Consider the following 19,551-nt stretch of genomic DNA (forward strand, 5'->3'; position numbering starts at 1 on the left):
GCGGGGGCCGGGCGCGGCGAGGGCTCCCGCGGAGGCCGCGCGGCGCGCCTGGCGGCCCTCTTCAGCCCCGCGAGGCCGCAGCTGCAGCCCACCTTCGTGCCGGTGCCCAGGGTAAGTCCCGGTGCGTTCCGCGCGGCTCCGAGGGCAGGCGGCAGCGGGAGGCTCCCCGGGCCACTTCGGTCCTCGGTGGGGAAGGGGCGCTAGTCCAGGAAGACGGGCCTGGTCGGGATTTGGAGCCGGGAGGTCTCGAGCGTAACTGCAGACTTTTAGAAGGAAAACACCAAGAAAAGGAAACGGGTCGGAGAAGAGGAAAGCACATCGCAGCTCCGGAGACCGCGTGTGCAAGCAGGACCGGCAGAAGAAGCCCAAGTGAAGAAGAGGAGGCTGTCTGGGGCAGACAGGAACTTGGCGAACAGGTTGGTGTAAGGAACTGGACAGTAAGTTCAAGTTCTGGACCTGCAGTATTCGCCTTAGTTCTCATTTCATGTTTCCAGTGGTTTCTTTCAAAAATTCTTACCCACGTTGGAAAGGATGCACACGGCACCCTCGTGGACCCAGCCAGCGTCGGGTTCTAGTGCTTGGGCACATTTCTTCATCCTCGCCCTACTCATCCGTAGAATGGAAGCAAACCTAAGACTTCTCACATGTAAATATTTCAGCATGCATATAAACCATGAACTTGTTTTCTAAAACGCGCAGACCGAATTTTTCCCGATAACCCGAGTGGCGTTTCGTGTCCTGTGTCCTGTGTCCTGTGTCCTGTGTCCTGATCCTTGTAGCCTACAGTGCCCTCTCATGTTCCCAGTTAGCTCTTCCTGTTCCTCTCTTTGCCGTTCTCTTCCACCCCTTGTTTCCTTGTCTCTGCCCTCTGGCAGACGGACCTCTTGGCCCTAGAGCCCTCGATGGTTCGCAGTCGTGAACTCCCGCCTTGTGTTCTGCATACACTCAGGGCGTCTGTGCATAGCCCTCATTCTCCTTCCAGAGGAGGGCGGCCTTTTCTGCCCAGGCTTATCGCAGCTGCTTGTGCTGTGTACCTTCCTGTTCTGTGTCCTCAGGGCTTGTGCCATCAGTTTCTCCTATTTCCTGTCTTTGATCTTCCAGCAATATAAAAATCCTCAAGATTCTCATTAAAAAAAAAAAAAAAAAAACAGAGAAATCCTGGGTAGAGTTTTATGTCTCTGCCACTGTTTCCTCAGGCCTTTCTTAGTCAAGCTTTACAAAAAGTAGTCTTCCTGTGCACTCTCGCTGTTCTTCTGTGTTTATTCACTTCTTCCATGAGAGACACACACACCCAGACTCCAATAGGATCTTCGTACTATGCTCCACCTCCAACCACAGGCAGCCAGGAACATGGCATGCAGGCACCTGCACGCCTGCTGTGCGTAGGGAGATCTGGGGTTACAAACCTGGGACCTTCCTGTGTGCTTCAGCATCTGAGCTTCACGTTGTGCCATGCCAGTGCCTGGCCTCTTCCTTTACCTGGTCTGATTATTTTTCTGTGCTTGCAGTCTGACTTTTTTTCCTTACTGCCTTCACCTTATCTGTGAGAGAGTGCTTAGTGAGCCAGCCCAGCCTGGTTGCCATGGGTAGCAGGCAGTAGCACAGCCTTTGTCCATCTGCCTCTCAGACTGCTCCTTGAATGTTGATTTCTGTCAAGGTTCTTGTCCTTGGTCATCTTTCGTTTGTCGTGGGCAGTGTCCCTTGTGCCCACGATGATCTCTCTCGTGCTCTCCAGACCTGTATGTTTATTCACCTGCTGGCATCTGCACCCATAATTATGGATGGCTCTCAAGATGAGAATACTTCAGATTGAGCTCGTAGTCCTCACCAGACCTGGCTCTCTGCGTGAATGGACACCAGTCTTCTGGCTGCCTGAGGGAGGGGTCCAGGTCTCTGCTTTTTCTTCTCCCTGCATAGGCAAGTCCTGACGATGCAGGCCTTTCCCCTCCATTTCATTCATGGTGGAGACGTGTGTCGGAGGGAGAGAGGTACGAGCACCTCCACAGGTCGGGGCACACACCAGTCCCTTTCTCCCAGCCCTCCAGGCCATCAGACATTGGGCACTCATGCTTTTGCTGGGTGTGTTTCTGATTGACTGGGCTCCAGGGTTTCAATCAGGGCTGTTTTCTGAGATGTGGCTTCTCTTGAGCAGCACATCACTGCTGAGCCAGGGAGTGTCCCTCTGCTGTCCGTGATCAGCTATTTCCATCTTCTGCTGTGGGTGCCTGTTAGCTTCCTGGGCTCTCACTGCTGTCACTGTCTCCTCACCGGTGTGCCCCTGCAGCCTTACTCCCTTCACTCGCTGCCGTCTGAACGCTCTTTGTGAGGTGCTCTCGGTGTTCAGTGACTCCCTGCCTTCAGTAGGATGAGATCTAAACACTTGGCATAAGACAGCCGCCTCAGCCTGGTTCTCGCCTCACACGCCATCCCATTTCCTCTCACCCCGGTGGGAACATTGTGAACACGGCGAATGAAACAGTCACGGGCCCTTTCTGTAGTAGCGATTATGGTCCAATAGAGGAGTAATTAGAGTCAGCCACTTTATTTTTAATTGCTAGTGGGCAAAAGAGAGAGAAAGCACCCCCATGTGGGGCGTGGCCACATCACAGTCCCTTCACCATTACTCCATCCTGTTGGGATTCTGAACACTCATGCACGTGTTCCGGCATGTTTTCAAACCATTGGACTAAGATGTGAACATGCAACTGGCTGTGGGGCCCAGCTTCCTTAACCACTTGGCCATGGGGCCGTCTGCCAATAGTTCTTTAATCTGAGGGACTTTGAAAAGGTCACAGGTAAATGGAATTAAGCACGAATTTATTTTTGTACAAAAGACTTTTGATACCTATATCATTTTTTTCCTGTTTTTAAATGTATTTGAGGCAGGAGAAACAGAACGTCAGACACCTGACAGGGTCCTCCTGCTGTGACTCCTTGCCAGCTTCAGCCAGTCCCTGGTCGAGGGCACATGGTGCCAGCACTTAGGGAGGTCTCCACTGTGAGCCTGGAGCTTTCCCATGGGGGTGACTTTGCAGTTTTGTGTCACCCCTGTGCTGTACTCTGGCCCCCAGATTTTCTTAATTGCACTTCTGTGAACTTTCTGAACATCCTGCATACAACTTTTTTTTAAATTTTTTTAAGAGTTTTTGCCGTAAGGCGCGTGCACTTGCTGGAGAGAGACAGAGAGGGTAGTAAACCACACCCTGGGGAACGGCCACACCACAGTCTCTTCTCCAGTCTCCTCTTGGGAATTTGCGCACGCACACATGCACACACATGTGCCTGGCTTGTTTCTCAGGCTGCTGGATCTGGGACGTGAGCTGTGCAGTCTCATGTGGGATCTCTCGCCTTGACCCATCATGCTACCATATTTTGAAACTTAAAAGTAGTGAAGCTGATTTTTCCTGTTGACTAGATTCCTTTTATCAAGTAGGTCTTCTGTGGTCACCTTTGCCTTTCTACACCCCTGGGAGGTTAGTGTCCCTAATGTTCTGGAGCAGAGTGAGAACTTTCATGACAGGGTGTAAACTAAATCTCCAAAAACTTTTTTTTTTTTTTTTTTTTTTTTTTTGAGAGGTTTTTGCTATAGGGTGTGTACGCTTGCCAGAGAGACAGACAGAGACAGGTAGACAGAAAGCGAGAAATCACCCCCTGGGGGGATTGCCACGCTGCAATCCCTTCTCCTCCATTCTCCTCTTGGGATCTTGGGCACACACACACACGTGCCCAGCGTGAGTTTTAAGCCACTGGGTCCGGGACGTGAACCGCTGGGAGTCCAGCGACATAGCCATTACACTAACTGCTGGTCCCCCAGTCACATCTTTGATAATACTACTTTCAAGTTTGTCTATTGAGTGGCAAGCTTATGCTTAGGGAAGCCAGAAGTGGCTGGGAAGTACTTACTGGAGAGGAGAACTGTGCTTTGTCACCTGCCATACCGAACTTCCATAACGCTTCCTATTTTCTTTCGTTTTTGCCTTAAAAAGGGAAAGTGCTCTAGCAAGTGCTGATTTAGAAGAAGTTCACCAGAAACACGGACAGAAAGAGCAGACCTCTCAAGCTGCTGTTAAAGGAGTTAGAAAAGATCATTGTGATGTGGATCACAGAGTTGTAAGTCAAAGGAAGAAAATCCAAGTAAACCCAGAAGAAGAGAGATTAAAGAATGAGAGAACCGTGTTTGTTGGGAATTTGCCTGTCACATGTAATAAAAAGGTGAGTATGTTGTTGATGTGTATTGGAAAAGTTGAGAGAAGCTAATAATTCATAATTTTGTTTCCTTTGTTGAATAAGCATATAGCTAACAGACTACAGGAATCGTGTTCCTGTTGATTGATTTCCATACCCACCTTGCTTTCCCAGGCCTGTTGGCACTGCCCTCCAGGCGTTTGCAGGTCATCTTTGAATGAGTGCGGTGCCTCCTGTCTGCTTTTCCTTTGTGCCTTGTCTCTAGCTATTCCCACTCGATCAGGAGGTCTGTATGATGGGACTTTGCTCTGCTCTGGTCTGTCTCTAATGGTGGGGAAACCTACCTTTGCTTTCTCTGTTAGACAAAGAAGAACTTGGCACTTCTTTTTCTTTTTCATTTTTTTTTTTTTTGGAGAGGTTTTTGCTATAGGGCATGTGCGCTCACCAGAATGACAGAGTCAGAAAGCGAGAAATCACACACCCACCTAGCGGGCATGGCCACACTGTGATCCCTTGTTCTCCATTCTCCTCTTGGGGTCTTGGGCACGCACCCACCCATGCCTTGCGTAAGTTTAAGCTGCCGGGTCCAGGACTGGAACCGGGGTCGACTCTGCGGGAGTCCAGTGATGTAGCTATTACATCATTTGCTGGTCTATTTGCCCTTCTTCCAAAGACCAATTTAAACTGCTTCCATAACAAAGCAGTGTTTCTTTTCTTACCCTTTTGTAGCACATGTTTGAATTTCAAACACTTTGGAAGGTAACACATTTTGCTTCCTAGCATAGTTATGGTTATGGACATGCATATTGTAGGGTTGTTAGAAAAGTTATGACTTGGGAACCAGCAGTTAGCGTAATGGCTATGTCGCTGGACTCCCATGTAGTCGACCGCGGTTCACGTCCCGGACCTGGTGACTTAAAACTCATGCCGGGCGTGTGTGCGTGCGTGCCCAAGATCCCAAGAGGAGAATGGAGGAGAAGGGATTGCGGCGTGACCATCCCCCCTGGGGGGTGATTTCTCGTTTTCTGTCTCTGTCTCTCTCTGTCTGTCTGGCCGAGCGCACACACCCTATAGCGAAAACCTTTTCAAAACAAAAACAAAACAAAACAAAAACAAAAGTTATGTCTTACTTTTTTCTGTTTTTCTATGCAAAAAATGTGTCATGATGTTTTCCAAAACCCAGTAGTTTACAAAGGAAGGGCGTGTACACGGTACATTGCTTTGCACAAATGTTCAGTTTTCAGTAAATTATCTTTTACTTAGCATTGGTTATGCAAGTTAGGTCCTGCCTATAAAACATGCAGTCTTCACGTCTTGTGGCATGACCAGGTCCTGTTCAGGTGCTTTCTCTCCCCTTTCCTTTCCTCCCATCCCTTCCTCTCCCCCTCTTGTATTTAAAACAAAATGTATAGAATGTGCGTGCTAGTGTTCCTCAGTCTGGTGCTCTTTTTAATTTGCTGTGTGTGTGAAGGTGAGATGAGGGTGTTGGCAGCAGTGGGAATGCATCCCAGAAAAGGCATATCCACACTCCAGTCTCTCCTCTCCCATCCTTCTGTCAGGTCTGGGACAGAAATGCTCGTAACTGGTGTGGTTTTCGATCTGTGGTCTGGGACCCAGATTGTGCAGTTGCCACGTCAGACCAGCTGCTTTCATCGTGCCGTCTGGGTGGCCCAGTCCTAGTGGTCTTAATTAGAAACAGCCAGAGAATTTCTCATAGTGACATAAACATCCTTTTTTTAGCCTACAGTTTTTCCCGTTTATATTGTAAGTTTTTTCTTATTTTAAAATAACTATTTAATTTAACTTTATTTACGTTGACCAGAGAGGGACAGAGAAGAAAGGAGAGAGAGAGAGAGAAAGGAAGCTGCCAGGTCTGGGACTCAAACCGAGGTTGCCCATGTGGGAGTCCAACACAATTAACCACCCTGCTGCTTACCGCCGGCCCTGTAACTTTTTTCTTAGTCGCCAGAGGGCTCTTGTGGCCACCAGAAAGTGAAAGAGGAAGCACACCCCCGTCCCCCAATAGGGCATGGTCATATCGTAATCCCTTTCCTTCTATTTTTTCCCTCCTGTCAAGATTCTGGGACACCTATGCACACATGGTGTGGTTTTTTTTTCTCCCATGGTACTAAGGCTGGGATTTGAACTGCAGTTGGCCGTGTGGGCTCCGACTGCACATGCACAGTGCTGCACTGCTGTACGACGGGGCTGCCGACATTAGCACCCTTACAATGCATTTTTGTTTTAAACCAGTGTGACACATCTGCAGAAGACAGGCGTTCACCTTGACTCACATGTGGTCACGGTTTAAATGCTGAAAGATAAAATACGTTTCTCATGGATAGCGATGTGAGCTTGAGTTCAGTTTTGTTTTTATATAACTTTCAGTGGATATATTGTTCCTTCAACTGAACTGTCACCTACTGTCTTTCCTGAAATGTTCTTAAAATAAGAACTGGCGATAAAAGATTATCAGACAACTTAATTCTTTTTTTATAGCACTTGATATTCTGAAAGTAGTCTGAAGTGATTTTCTGATTTTTTGTTTTTTCAGACTCTGAAGTCATTTTTTAAAGAGTATGGACAAGTCGAATCTGTCCGCTTCCGTTCCGTGGTACGTTTCCCGCCCCGCGTGGCACAGCCTTAGACCCTGTTGCTGCATGTGTAATCAGCCAGCCTTCCTCCTTCCCGGTTCTAGGGAGATGGCCGCACCGGCCGCGCCCTGCGAGTCAGCAAGTTCAAGTGTGCCAAGTGGAGAGTTGCTCTTAGCATCTGCTGTGGACTCTTAGGCTTCGTTTGATCATATATTGAGTTTGTGAACTAAACCAATGCCCTTGTTACTAAACCCATAGTGGGTTTTGGAGGGAGGCTGGTGGGTGACTTGGTTGTGTCAGCAGAGTAGGCTGTCTCTGCTGTCAGAGGCACGCTTGGCCTGCACCGATGGTGTGCTCAATATGGGAGGCTGGCACGATCCTGGGGCAGAGGGCGTGTTCATTCCCATCAGACAACGTGACCGCTTCATCTAAGGGAGCGTTGTCTGATTCTTTGAGGTGGACAGTCGCAGCCACGGCCTGCAGGGGTGAAGCAGGCACCATTTGTAGTGTCTGGTGTCCCCAGACATGGTGCGTTTGTATTTTATTGTCAATTCAGTTATTGCAGCAGATGTGGGACCCTGAGAAAGTCAGAAGAACTGGGGCTGGACAGTGGTACAGCAGTAAAACATGACGCCCGGGAGGCTGACCCCACAGAAGGGTTCCAGGTTTTATCTGAGACCTTCCCGAGTATGCTGGTGCCCACGTGCCCTGGGTACGATGCTGGCTGAGGCTGGGGCATCTGGTGGTGTCTAGACCCTGGTGGGGGTGCTATCTCTGTATGTCTCTTTCTCTCTCATAGAAGAAAGAGATGGATAACCCCCTCCAAAAAAAAATACTTACAGAGAAATGGAATTGAAATCCAAGTTTATTTAGGTACAACATATGTTTTGAAACCCACGTGTAGTGTGCTTTGTAGTACACGCTCGTGGCAAGTCCTCCAGCAGCGCTGTCGTGCCTCCTGCATGTGGGCATGCAGGAAACACAGCCTGTGTGCTGGTCCTCTCCTGGCGGCTCTCACCCATGCTGGGCCTCGCCCACGTGACTCCCACTCCTGGCATCTGGGGCTGCCCACGCACTGTAGGCAGGTCAGCGGCATCCCTGGCCTCTGCCCCCAAGTGGGTAGAGCCTGCCCAGTCTAGCCAGACCGTCTCCAGACACCGCCCCAGGCCCCAGGGGCAGAAATGTTCTAGAAGGGGGTGTTTCTCAGCATGTCGGCTGCTGGTCCGTTGTTTCCCATTTCTGTCACTTAAGTCTGTCTGCCATTTGGGGTCCTGTCTCCCCATGTCAGACCTTCCTGGCACATTCCCTCGTGGTCCTGCCATACCCCAGGTTCAGCATGTCTGCATACTCCATTGCCCAGCCCACCTGTGTGCCTCCTAGCTTTCTGTAGTTCATGGCACCTCACTTTGTGATCACCCATGGCTCGCCTCTGGCCCACGCAGCCCAGTTGGCCATCTCTGCTGGCTTTCCACGTGGATTCTCCCAGGGTGAGTCGTTGCTGGTCTCCTGGAACACTCCTGAGTTCGCAGTACGTTTGAGCACAAGGATTGCAGTCCTGCCTTTAATCTTCTGGTTTGTACAGCTCACCTCTGTCCTCTTCCTAAAGCACTCTTCCCTGGAACACCACCCACTCCCACCACCCATGTTAATGGCACACGCACTCTCACCTGTCTGGGGAGCCTACCCAGTCTCCTCCCTGCCCCTGGGTCCCCAGATGCCCACAGCTGCTGCGCACCCTCAGTGCCTGTCCCTCTTTGAGCACTTATGTGCTGATGGTGCGTGTGTCAAGTGTCAGACTGCATCACCAGTGCGCTGTGCCTATTAAATCTGTGTCGAGGGGGCCAGCCAGGTGGCACAGTGCTTAAGGTGACTGGATCCCACGAGGCCAAGTACGTTGTTCGAGTTCTGAACTGACAGCTTGGAAAACATGCTGGGTGTGTGTGGAGTGTGCCCCAAATCCTCAGAGGCTGATGGAGGAGAAGGGATTATAGTGTGGCCATCCCCTCTGAGGGGGAGGATCATTTCTCACTTTCCCTCTGTCTGTCTCTGGTGAGGACAAGAGCCCTATAGCAAAAGCAAAAACGAGAAAACAATGTCGTGCTGGCTTCCAGAAACCTTTCTGCTCTCCTCCATGTCAGTGAAATATGGGCTCCACTTTCTCCACGGGTGGCCCGCCGCCTCGTGCTCCTGCACACCTGGGCTCTCTCCTCTACCTTTCGCTCAGTTCATTTAATCTTCCTGCAGTCTTTTTGTTGTGGATGTGTTACCTCCATGTACCCTCCACAGGGTCTGTGTTGGCAGCACACCCCCAGCCAGGGCAGGTCATGGGCACGTGTACCTTCCTTCTGCCTGCTGTGCTGAGGGCAGCCCTGGGAGAGGCCTGGGACTGCCCCTCGTGGGCCCCTTGCATCACCGCCATATTGCCATCTGGCCCCAGAGCCCCTCAGAGTCACGTTTTGCCTGTGAAAGTGCTGCTTCGCTGTGTGCACTTAGAATTGAGATGTCCCTGCATCTAGCCTTCCTGATACTGTGTGTTACAAAACTCTGCTTTCCTCTGAATTTGGCTCGTACCTGACTGCACTGTGGGCACTTATTCTGGGACGTCAGACGTGCTGCGAGAAGTGTCAAGAATGTCTGTGGTACTTGGCAGAGTGAGAACGTTTTTTTGCCTCCTTTATAGTCCAAGGCATAGACATGGCATGGACCCTTCAGAGCTCCCAGAAGGCACCAGGAAGTGACTCCCATGTCTGTCACCCATGTCTACACACAAGTCACTTGGACATCCCCCGTGTCCTGTGCTGTTCGTTTCTCTGTACTCCGAGAGTTTGACTGTGTTTAACAAATTGAGCAGGAGAAACCGAGAGGCGGAAGAATAGATTGGACGTCTTCCTTTACTTAGAGTTCCCTGGGGACTAAGAAGCGAAAGGAGTTCCCAGAGGTTGCAGGGACTTCTGGGCGCGGAGTGAGCTCTTTGTGCATAAGTGCATCTAGAGGATCAACTGGGGTCCTGCCTTCACCCTGGTCCCCTCAGCACCTGGCTGTGTGTGCATGTCGCCGGTGGGCACAGGCGTGGGCTTGATTCTGCCTCCCCCGAAAGGATTTCCCTATGTGCTCTGCCCTGTCTAAATAGCCGAAGGAGAATTCAGAAAGTTCTTGGAAAAATGCAGTGAATAGAGTCCAAAAAATTGAGATCCATGTGTAATTTTTCCCACTAAGTGCATTTTCTATGAGGTTTTGAAGACTTATATAAAGTGAGCCTGTACATAAAAAGGATTTCCTTACTTGCCCACTTTAAGATGCCACTGATATTTTTGCCAACTAGAATGCGTGTGTGCATATGTATGTATATATGACTTACTAAAGTGATCAACTTAGATATATTTAAACTTCCGTAGGATATGCAAAAGCATACTGGTTTTACACTGTTTCGTTTTGTAAGAGGCTCTCCGAGCTCTCGTGTGTGCTCCACATCACTGTCTCCACCTGACCCAGCCCAGGGACCTGGTGTCTTTGTCGCCGCCCCGGCTGTCAGATTCGCTGCCTCTGAGCTCTAAGGAGGAACCGCCCTCAGAAATTCTCACGCAAAGCCACAGGGTCCCTTTCACAGAACAGCAGGATGGGCTTTTCTGACTTAGTTCCCTAGAACGCTTTAGTCACAGCATACTTGAGTTGGGTATTTAGACCTCAGTTAAAATGTAATTAATGTGAACTAATATTTCCACATTAAATTTTCTTTAATACTTTTTTTTTTCCCTTAAAAGATTCCAGCAGAGGGGACTCTATCCAAAAAGTTGGCGGCAATAAAGTAAGTTTTTAATTGGGGGGAGGGGGTTTGTTGCCTTGAACTCCCTTCCTCTTAAAAATTGTGACCACTGGGGCCGACAGGTAGCATGGTGTTCCCATAGAGCCGACTGCAGTTTGAGTTCTGGACTCGGTGACTTCAAATCCTGCTGGGCGCACATGCATGTATGCCCAGGATCTCAAGAGGGGAACAAAGACGAGGTTGAGATGTGGCTGTCCCCTGGGGGCGATTTCTTACTTCTCTCTGTCTGTCTCCAGCAAGTGCATGTGTCCTATGGCCCTTAAAGAACAATTGCGAACCTTTGTTAACGATAGGTTTTTTTTTATATTTTGGGTAGTGTGGCATGCTTGACTATTTTCTTGGGTCTGGAATAGCACATAAATATGTAGGGTAGTTGTCTTTTTTTAAAAACAAATGTTTCTTTTATTTATTTATGTATTTATTTATTGTAATTTGACCAGAGAGGGACAGAGTGAGAGAAAGAGAGAAAGCAAGCAAGCCACCAGGTTTGGGACTTGAACCATGGTCAACCATGTGGGAGTCCAATGCCCTTAACCACCATGCCCCCTGCTGCCCAGGATTTCTCTTTAATGTAAATTGTAGAGTTGCAGAAAATACCCTGAAGTGACTTATTGGAAGCTGCACCAGGAGTGAGTGCAATCTGTCTGCAGTGCTTGAAGGGACTATGAAAGCTTAGAGCTGAAACTTTCTAGTAGCGTCGCAAATCCCAAGTCTCACCAGAGTCGAGGGCACCTCTTAGTGGCTATTGGGTGAAGCATACCTGCAAGTCGGGGTGTCTCCTAATCCACCGTCTGCCTGTCAGGCTTTTTCAGCGAGAGATCATGTTTGCTTGTGTTCACCCTGGGGTGCTGCGGGATACCCTGGCAGTGTGGCTATGGCTCACATTCTCAGAGTATCCCCCTCTACTCCACCCAGTGCTGAGAAGTACGGGTGTCCTTGCTCCCCCTTTCCGAATGGAAGGTTTGCTTCTCGTTTACCCTAAGCCTTTTATGCGGTTTCCCGTTACTGTCCTATCCTGGGCACTCTTTCTCTTAATGGTACATGCACGAGGGGTCTTACATGCAGAGCTGTCTTTCTTCCAAGTCAAGTCTGGTAATGTACTGTGGAGACAGACTCCTGCATTAAAAGGTTGCGATCGCTGTCCCTGTGGGCATCTCGGTGACCTCGTGCACATCCGTTCTCGATTGGGGCTGTTTGGCAGACCAGGCCTTCTTGCCCGTCACCAGCATGGTGCTGTGTACCGTGGACACTGGGTAGGTCCTTGCTGGCAGCTGTCCTCAGGTGGTACAGTGCCCTGTTGGCACTGGGTAGACAGTTGCCGGTGCCTCGTCACCATGAGATGTGCGGTGTACCGCTGACACGGGGTAGAGCGCTGCTGGTGCCTCGTCACCATGAGATGTGCGGTGTACCGCTGACACGGGGTAGAGCGCTGCTGGTGCCTCGTCACCATGAGATGTGCGGTGTACCGCTGACACGGGGTAGAGCGCTGCTGGTGCCTCGTCACCATGAGATGTGCGGTGTACCGCTGACACGGGGTAGAGCGCTGCTGGTGCCTCGTCACCATGAGATGTGCGGTGTACCGCTGACACGGGGTAGAGCGCTGCTGGTGCCTCGTCACCATGAGATGTGCGGTGTACCGCTGACACGGGGTAGAGCGCTGCTGGTGCCTCGTCACCATGAGATGTGCGGTGTACCGCTGACACGGGGTAGAGCGCTGCTGGTGCCTCGTCACCATGAGATGTGCGGTGTACCGCTGACATGGGGTAGAGCGCTGCTGGTGCCTTTGGAGGTGATTGGGGGGGGTCCCACTTGTGTACGTCCTCGGTGTGAGGCATCGTTCAGAGCTGTGGGGAATGGAGAACTCTGTAAGGGACAGCCCTTCTTTTTGAGCCACCGTGATTTTTATTTCTGTACTGAACTGTGACCCATCAGCCTAACTTCCTGAAGAAGCGAAGGTTCTGACTGGAGTATGTGTTGGCATTGCTGAGGCGCTGCCATGGAATGTCGCCAGAAAATTGGAATTTGTACAGTGATTGCCATCAGCCTCTCTTCCCCTCCCCGTTTTTATAAATTTAGGTTTAATTACTTGCATAAGCCATGAAGAGTTCAGGATCAACAAGTAGTGGTGTATGCAGTGGCAGTTTCTTCCTGTCCCCCCAGCCACCTAGGGCTGTCCCTAGCCTCCCATGTGGCCTCCAAGAGGCACACTGCACGTGCATGGCGCCCTCTGCCTGCACGGAGCTCCGCGGCGCCTGCACCGGCAGCTGCTCCACCCGGCCTTTTTCCACTCGGTGCAACTTGGAGATCTGTCCGTATTGGTGTCAAAGCGCGACTTTCTCAGCACTTTCTAGATTCTCTGTGGTGGCCTTAGTTTATTCTAACAATCCCTCCACTGACGGCCTTCAGGTTCTGCCGGTCTTTTGGCCATTACAGTCACACGGGAGAGAGCAGGGTGCTGCTCGCTACTCGGCTTTCTCGCCATGTGGGAGTGGAGGGCTGCTATCTCTGCTCTTCCGGCACCATGACTCCCTGTCTCAGGGTCTCCTGCCTACGAGACCACGGCTCTGCCTTGGACCTTAGGTGGGAGGACGTGTTTTGTTCCATCTGTGCCAGAATCCCCTCCTTCCTGCCTCAAGGCCTTTTCCATGCCCTCCTGGCAGCTCAGCCTCTCCTGGAGAGAGGAATCTGGGCTCCGCCCAGCCATGCTTTGGCCTCTTGTCTCTAGGCCACAGAACCAGGAATGCGCCCTTAGGCTCCTGGGCCTTCCTGAGGACAGCAGTGGAGGTGAGCTACAGGCCTGCAGGGGTGTAGCCACCAGACTGTCAGGCCTAGCTCCTCTGTCTTGGTCTTGGCGGGTGGAGTCTGCTGGATCTCCCCTGCTGTTGCCGCCCATCATCTCACCCCAGTGCTGAGCAGCCAGGTCCCCTGGGAGTGTCCGCACACCCTGGCCCCTCAGGCTGCTGGGTGCTCTCCCTATCGAGGGTGAGGCTTCCTGTGTTTGGTCGGAGCAGAGTGCCGCCGTCATGCGCTGCCAGTTCTTGCCCTCCTGTGGCAGGCTCCATGCACTCTGGCCAGGCAGAGAGGTGAGAGCTGCACTGGCTCTTGGTGTCCCTGGGTGAGGACAGTTCCATTGTTGGGTCCGCCTGTGCTCTCGAGGGTGGACTAAGACATTGGGACTGGACGCCGTGTGCAGACATCAGGGCTGCTGGTGGCGTTGGCTGGACTTGGTTCAGTCCTAGGCCATCTGCCCCTTACCCAGTGGTCACGGTCACCTAGCTCCCCAGGACAGCAGGCTCTGCTTCCTGTTCCCCTAACCAGAAGGACAGCAGCACGTCAGAGGTGTGTTAATGAGAAATGGAGTGTCGGCCTCAGTGCTGGCCATGAGCTATCTGGGAAAGCTCAGTGGGCTTCATCCCACCAAGCGCGAGCTAGTGTGGCGAGGCAGCCACCGACACCTGGCTGGCACTGCCTCCAGCACTCTCCTCCATCCTGCGGGTGGCTGCTTGACTCATCCCTTGGTTTTACTAGGGAGCACTACCTTGATGTCTTCAGTGGGGAGCATGGGGTTGTGGCTGGGTCCTTTGGGCTGACTGAGTGCATTCAGAGTCCCTGGCCATTTTGCAGACCTGGAAGCTGCTGGGCTTGGTGCAGCCGCTGGAAGGAGCAGAAGGCCCTCAGTGCCCCAACCAGCACAGCATGCTCCCACAGTCCTGACAGTTATGTTGACCCCTAGCAAGCTTCAGGACACTGTCGACAGACGACAGACAGGAGTGAAAAAGGTTTTTTTTTGTTTTTTTTTTTTAGAGGTTTTTCTGCTATAGGGCGTGTGTGCTTGCCAGGAGGAGACAGACAGAAAGCGAGAAATCACCCCCCAGGGGTGATGGCCACGCCGCAATCCCTTCTCCTCTCGGGATCTTGGGCACACACGCACACGCACCCGGCGTGAGTTTTAAGCCACCGGGTCTGGGACACGAACCGTGGTCGACTACGTGGGAGTCCAGCGACATAGCCATTACGCTAACTGCTGGTCCCAGTGCAAAAAGATTTTGAAAACCACACCTGTTTCTCTCCTAAGAACAGGTTTTCTGTGGGAACCAGCAGTTAGCGTAATGGCTATGTCGCTGGACTCCCACGTAGTCGACCACGGTTCGTGTCCCAGACCCGGTGGCTTAAAACTCACGCCGGGTGCGTGTGCGTGTGTGCCCAAGATCCCGAGAGGAGAATGGAGGAGAAGGGATTGCGGCGTGACCATCCCCCCTGGGGGGTGATTTCTCGCTTTCTGTCTCTATGTCTCTCTCTCTCTGTCCGGCGAGCGCACGCGCCCTACAGTGAAAATCTCTCCAAAAAAAAAAAGAACAGGTTTTCTGTGAATTTGAAGATCTGTGTATGTCTGGGTGTACACACGCAGACGATAGAGACAGCTACGCGAGCATTTCCTGTGACGGTGGGAGGGGCTACGACGGGGGAGGGGGGCCCAAGGTCTGGGACTGGGTGGGTGAGGGCCACCCGGGCGTTGGCCTGTGGTTGGTTGTGGACATCCCTGTGGTTGTGTGCTTTTCTGTGTGGTGTTTTCCTTGGCAGCGAGGAGGAAAGCTCATGTCCCACGTGGGGTCTGCCTGTGAGCACGGAGCTGCAGCTGAGAGGGTGGGTTCACTCCTGGCCTTATTCTCAGGGATTAGTGTCTGTGAGTGTCTGGGGGGACCTATTCCCCTTGTCACAGCCTGACAAGGTGTGGGCTACGTGCTTCCACCAATGTCTTCATAAGTTGTATATTGTTTTTTGAGTTATTACTAAATATTGGGTTGTCAGAAAACTAGGACGTATTTTTTTCCCCTTTTTTTGGAGAGGTTCTTGCCATAGGGCATGTGTGCTTGCCAAAAAGACAAGACACAGAAAGCAAGAAATCACCTCCCAGGGGGGATGGTCACGCTGCAATCCCTTCTCCTCTTGGGATCTCTGGCATGCACACACATGTGCCTGGCATGAGTTTAAGCCACCAGGTCCAGGACTTGAACTGCTGTCGACTAGATGAGAGTCCAGTGACACAGCCATTACACCGACTGCTGGTCCCATGGACATATTTTTCTATGTAAAAATGTGTCATGACTTTTGAAGAGATCATCACATATGCTGATTAAGAATAGAAAACAAGTTGGATTTGTTCAAAGGACTTTTACATCACCAATTACATGTTTTTCTCTCTTTTTTTTGTAGACGCAAAATTCATCCTGATCAGAAAAATATCAATGCTTATGTTGTGTTTAAGGATGAGAGTGCTGCCATGAAAGCATTGGAAAGGTATTTTGTCCTTAGGGTTTGAACAGTTATTGTCACCTCGTTGTGTATGCCTGCTTTATTCATTCTGTGGTTTTACTTTAGAGCTAGTGCTTTGGTCATTCGTGGCTCTTTTTTTTCGGAGAGGTTTTTGCTACTGGGTGTATGTGCTCGCCAGAGAGACAGAAAGCGAAAAATCACCCCCTCTGTGGGGATGGCCACGCTGCAATCCCTTCTCCTCTTGGGATCTTGGGCATGCACACACAAGCACCTGGTGCGAGTATAAGCCACCGGGTCCAGGACTAACTATGTGGGAGTCCAGTGACATAGCCATTACGCCAACTGCTGGTCCTGATTTGTGGCTCATTTTTAACAACCATTTCCCTCTCATATTTGCAATGCAGAAATGGGGCCCAAATCGCAGACGGATTTCGTATTAGAGTTGATCTTGCATCTGAGACCTCGTCTGTAAGTAATACTTGATTCGGTTGAAGAACAGACCTAGAGACTTGGAAAGAAACATCTGAGCTGTGGCTGAGGGGAGGGCGGCTGTGAGGGACACAGAAGAGAGGAGCCTTTGTGCTTGGGGGCCACTGTCAGCTTTGAGAACATGGTCATCATCTTTTGAAGTATAAGGGGGCTTCAGAAAGTTCTATGGACCAATAGAATTAAAGTACGAGTTTATTTTGGTGCCGAACAATTCATAACCATGCATAGGGTTTTCATAATACGCACTTTTTAAATACCGCTCGTCTGCCTCTATCCCAGCGCTAGATGAAATAATCGCAGAATGTTGGGCTGGGAGGTACGTGGGAGATCACCTTGTTTGACACTTTATTTTATAGATAGAGGTCTAGAAAGTTGAGATTTTTTCCTTCAAGCACTTCTCCCTCAGCACATGGTCCTAAGATAGAACCTCAGCTCCTGCCATTGGCAGGACTCTGGAGGTGAGCAGAGGTTCCGATCCTGATGCTGTCTCAGGAGGAGCAGTGTCATTAATGCATGGGGTGCTCTGGCAGCTCAGGGCACTTGACTCGGGATCTGGACGTTTCTAGGGGACTGGATGCTGTATCAGTCTGGAAAGACAAGTACACATCATCTGGACAAGAGAAGGTCGAGAGGACTGACAGGAGCCAGGCAGGACAAGACAGCTTAAATGGTGGGGACACTCTGCTCAGGAGTGGCAAGTTTAATAAGGTTGTGAGACGGCAGGGGTGAGGCAGGCAGTGGTGGGAGCTGCTGTTGCACTAGGAGGTGAGGCCATGTCAGGCAGACCCTGCTTTGCGTGCACTTCCTGCCAGAATGCGGATTCTGTCCAGGAGCTGCTCATAGGTTACAGGCAGGAACAATGGACCAGGTTTTACATTTGACAGAGGTGTCTGGAAATGAAGGCGGGACAGGCCTAAGGGGTCACCACACAAACATGGGTGCCTTTCTTACAGCATCAGAGGACTCAGCTGGGACGTGAGCCCTGGCCGAACTGGGGGCCCAGCAGAGTCCATAAGAAAGGTGAAGGGCTCACATTCTCACCCATTTCTCCTGTTTGCAGGCTCTCTTGACCTTCTTGGCTATGTTGAATAATGGCAGCAAAGACTATTGGGCCTGCAAAGCATAAAAAATGTGAAGCCTGGTCCTTTGCAGAAAAAAATCTTCCAGGTCCCATTGCAGCAAGCTTTGCTGAACGTTGCACGTTGGTGTTTGCAGTGGGGACTGGTCCCCACCTCTGGTGCTCACTCATGTCCAGCAGGAAGATAGAGGAGGCTCAGACCAGGGTCTGGTTAAACTGGATATGAGGGGATGAGGAACAGGGTACTTGAGGTGATGCCTGTTTTCTGGCCTGGTGAGTGAATTTTAATTCATTTTTGTGTTTCAGAGAGACAAGAGGTCAGTGTTTGTGGGGAATCTCCCTTACAGTAAGTTTGTTCAAATAAAATACAGTGTTTTCACACAAATAATGGAAATAAAACTGGAAAGTAACGTTTTGCCTTAAAGACTTAACCTTTTTTGTTTGTTTTAGGTTTTTGCCATAGAGCGTGCACACCAGGGAGTGAGTGAGAGGGAAAGTGAAAAATCAGCCCCTGGCGAGACAGCCATGATGCAGTCCTTCTTCATCTCCTCCCCTGGGATTCTGGGCATGCACACATAGGTGCCTAGCATTTTTAAGCTGCCAAGTCCAGGACTCAGCCATGTGGGAGTCAGGATTTTAACCACCACACTACCTGCTGGCCCCTCAGACTAACTTTTTAATTTATTGTTAAAAAAATCCTGGTTTTTATCAAAGGGTGTGTATGTTCTCCAAAGAGAAATGGAGAGGAGAAAGTGTCCCCCTGCCCCCAGTAGGGTGTGGCCACACCAAAAATCCATTCTCTTCTATTTCTCTCAGGAATTTAGACATGTACATATGCATGCACATGTGTTTAGTTTATTTTTAAAGCTGCTGTGTCCAGGGCTTTTTGTTTTTTGTTTTTTGTTTTTTTTAGAGGTTTTTGCTGTAGGGTGTGTGCACTCACCAGAAAGACAGAGACAGAAAGAGAGACAGAAAGCGAGAAATCAGCCCCCCAGGGAGGATGGCCACGCCACAGTCCCTCCTCCATTTTCCTCTCGGGATCTTGGGCACGCATGCATATGCACCCAGCATGAGTTTAAGCCACCGGGTCCAGGACTCGAACTGTGGTCGACTACGTGGGAGTCCAGCGACATAGCCATTACATTAACTGCTGGTCCCCTGTGCCCAGGTTTTGAACTGTGTGGACAGCTAAGTGGGATCCAGCTCCCTTAATCGTGGCTCTTAAGTATAACTAAAGTGTATAGTGTAGGGCCTGGTAGTTGGCATGATGGTTAGGGGGCTGGACTCCCAGATGGCCAACTGCAGTTCAAGTTCCAGACCTGGTGGCTTGCTTTCTCACTTTCTCTTTCTCTTTCCATCTCTGGTCAAACTTAAATAAATACATAAATAAAATTAAATAAAATAATTCTAAAGAAAAAAAGTGAATAGTGTAATGACTTACTCTCATGGCTATGTATAAATCTCCAGATGCCAAGTTTTACTTCCATCTTGGTTGGATTTGTCTCTAGAAGTTGAAGAGTCAGCTATTGAGAAGCACTTTTTGGACTGTGGGAAGATCATGGCAGTGAGGATAGTGAGAGATCCCGTCACAGGAGTCGGCAAAGGATTTGGCTACGTGCTTTTTGAGGTAGGGGGAATGCTGTCAGCTCTATGTCTTCTGCACTTGATATAGTTAAGTTCTTTAGTAAAACATTTCATGTACATTCAGAGTTGTTAGCATCCTGTTGCTGCTATATTAGGATAAAATAGTGAAGTTGGGTCTTGCATGGAACCCTAGAGGGTCTGGCACTTCTGGGACTGAAACAGTCCCTGCCCTCAGGTCAACAATACCGTGGGGGTGGTGAGGGAAACTTGGCTGTAAGAGAGATCTGTGACCAGTGTTGTTAGTTGAAACCTCGTTTTATTAGGAAAAAAAGGAAGCTTTAGGCATGGTGACTTCTTGAACATGTGACTACGCAAATCCATGCTGGGGAGGGGTAGGATGAAACCAGACTGCAGGTGAAGCTGCTGGCCCCTGGGCAAGCCTCTGGGGTGGAGGGGTGGTTCCCAGCATGCCTGCGGATCGTACAGGCCCACTAGAGTCGCGGGTCAGCAGCTAGTCCCTGCCC

The 19,551-nt window shown here is 50.4% G+C and overlaps 1 protein-coding gene across 1 annotated transcript in view; it reads left to right on the top strand.

The window, feature by feature from the left end:
- Positions 1-19,551, top strand: part of RBM34 (RNA binding motif protein 34) — a gene marked incomplete at its 5' end in the record, with an annotated part of 20,539 nt that continues 988 nt past the window's right edge. The window contains 9 exons of the mRNA XM_027770857.1: positions 1-111; positions 271-416; positions 3,987-4,212; positions 6,740-6,799; positions 10,541-10,584; positions 15,817-15,900; positions 16,281-16,344; positions 17,750-17,789; positions 18,952-19,070. Of these exons, the coding sequence (XP_027626658.1) occupies positions 1-111; positions 271-416; positions 3,987-4,212; positions 6,740-6,799; positions 10,541-10,584; positions 15,817-15,900; positions 16,281-16,344; positions 17,750-17,789; positions 18,952-19,070 (894 nt within the window). The remainder of the gene's footprint in view (positions 112-270; positions 417-3,986; positions 4,213-6,739; positions 6,800-10,540; positions 10,585-15,816; positions 15,901-16,280; positions 16,345-17,749; positions 17,790-18,951; positions 19,071-19,551) is intronic.

This window comes from Tupaia chinensis, unplaced genomic scaffold (genome assembly GCF_000334495.1).
Source record: "Tupaia chinensis unplaced genomic scaffold, TupChi_1.0 Scaffold000161_1, whole genome shotgun sequence".
Taxonomy (NCBI): Eukaryota; Metazoa; Chordata; class Mammalia; order Scandentia; family Tupaiidae; genus Tupaia; species Tupaia belangeri.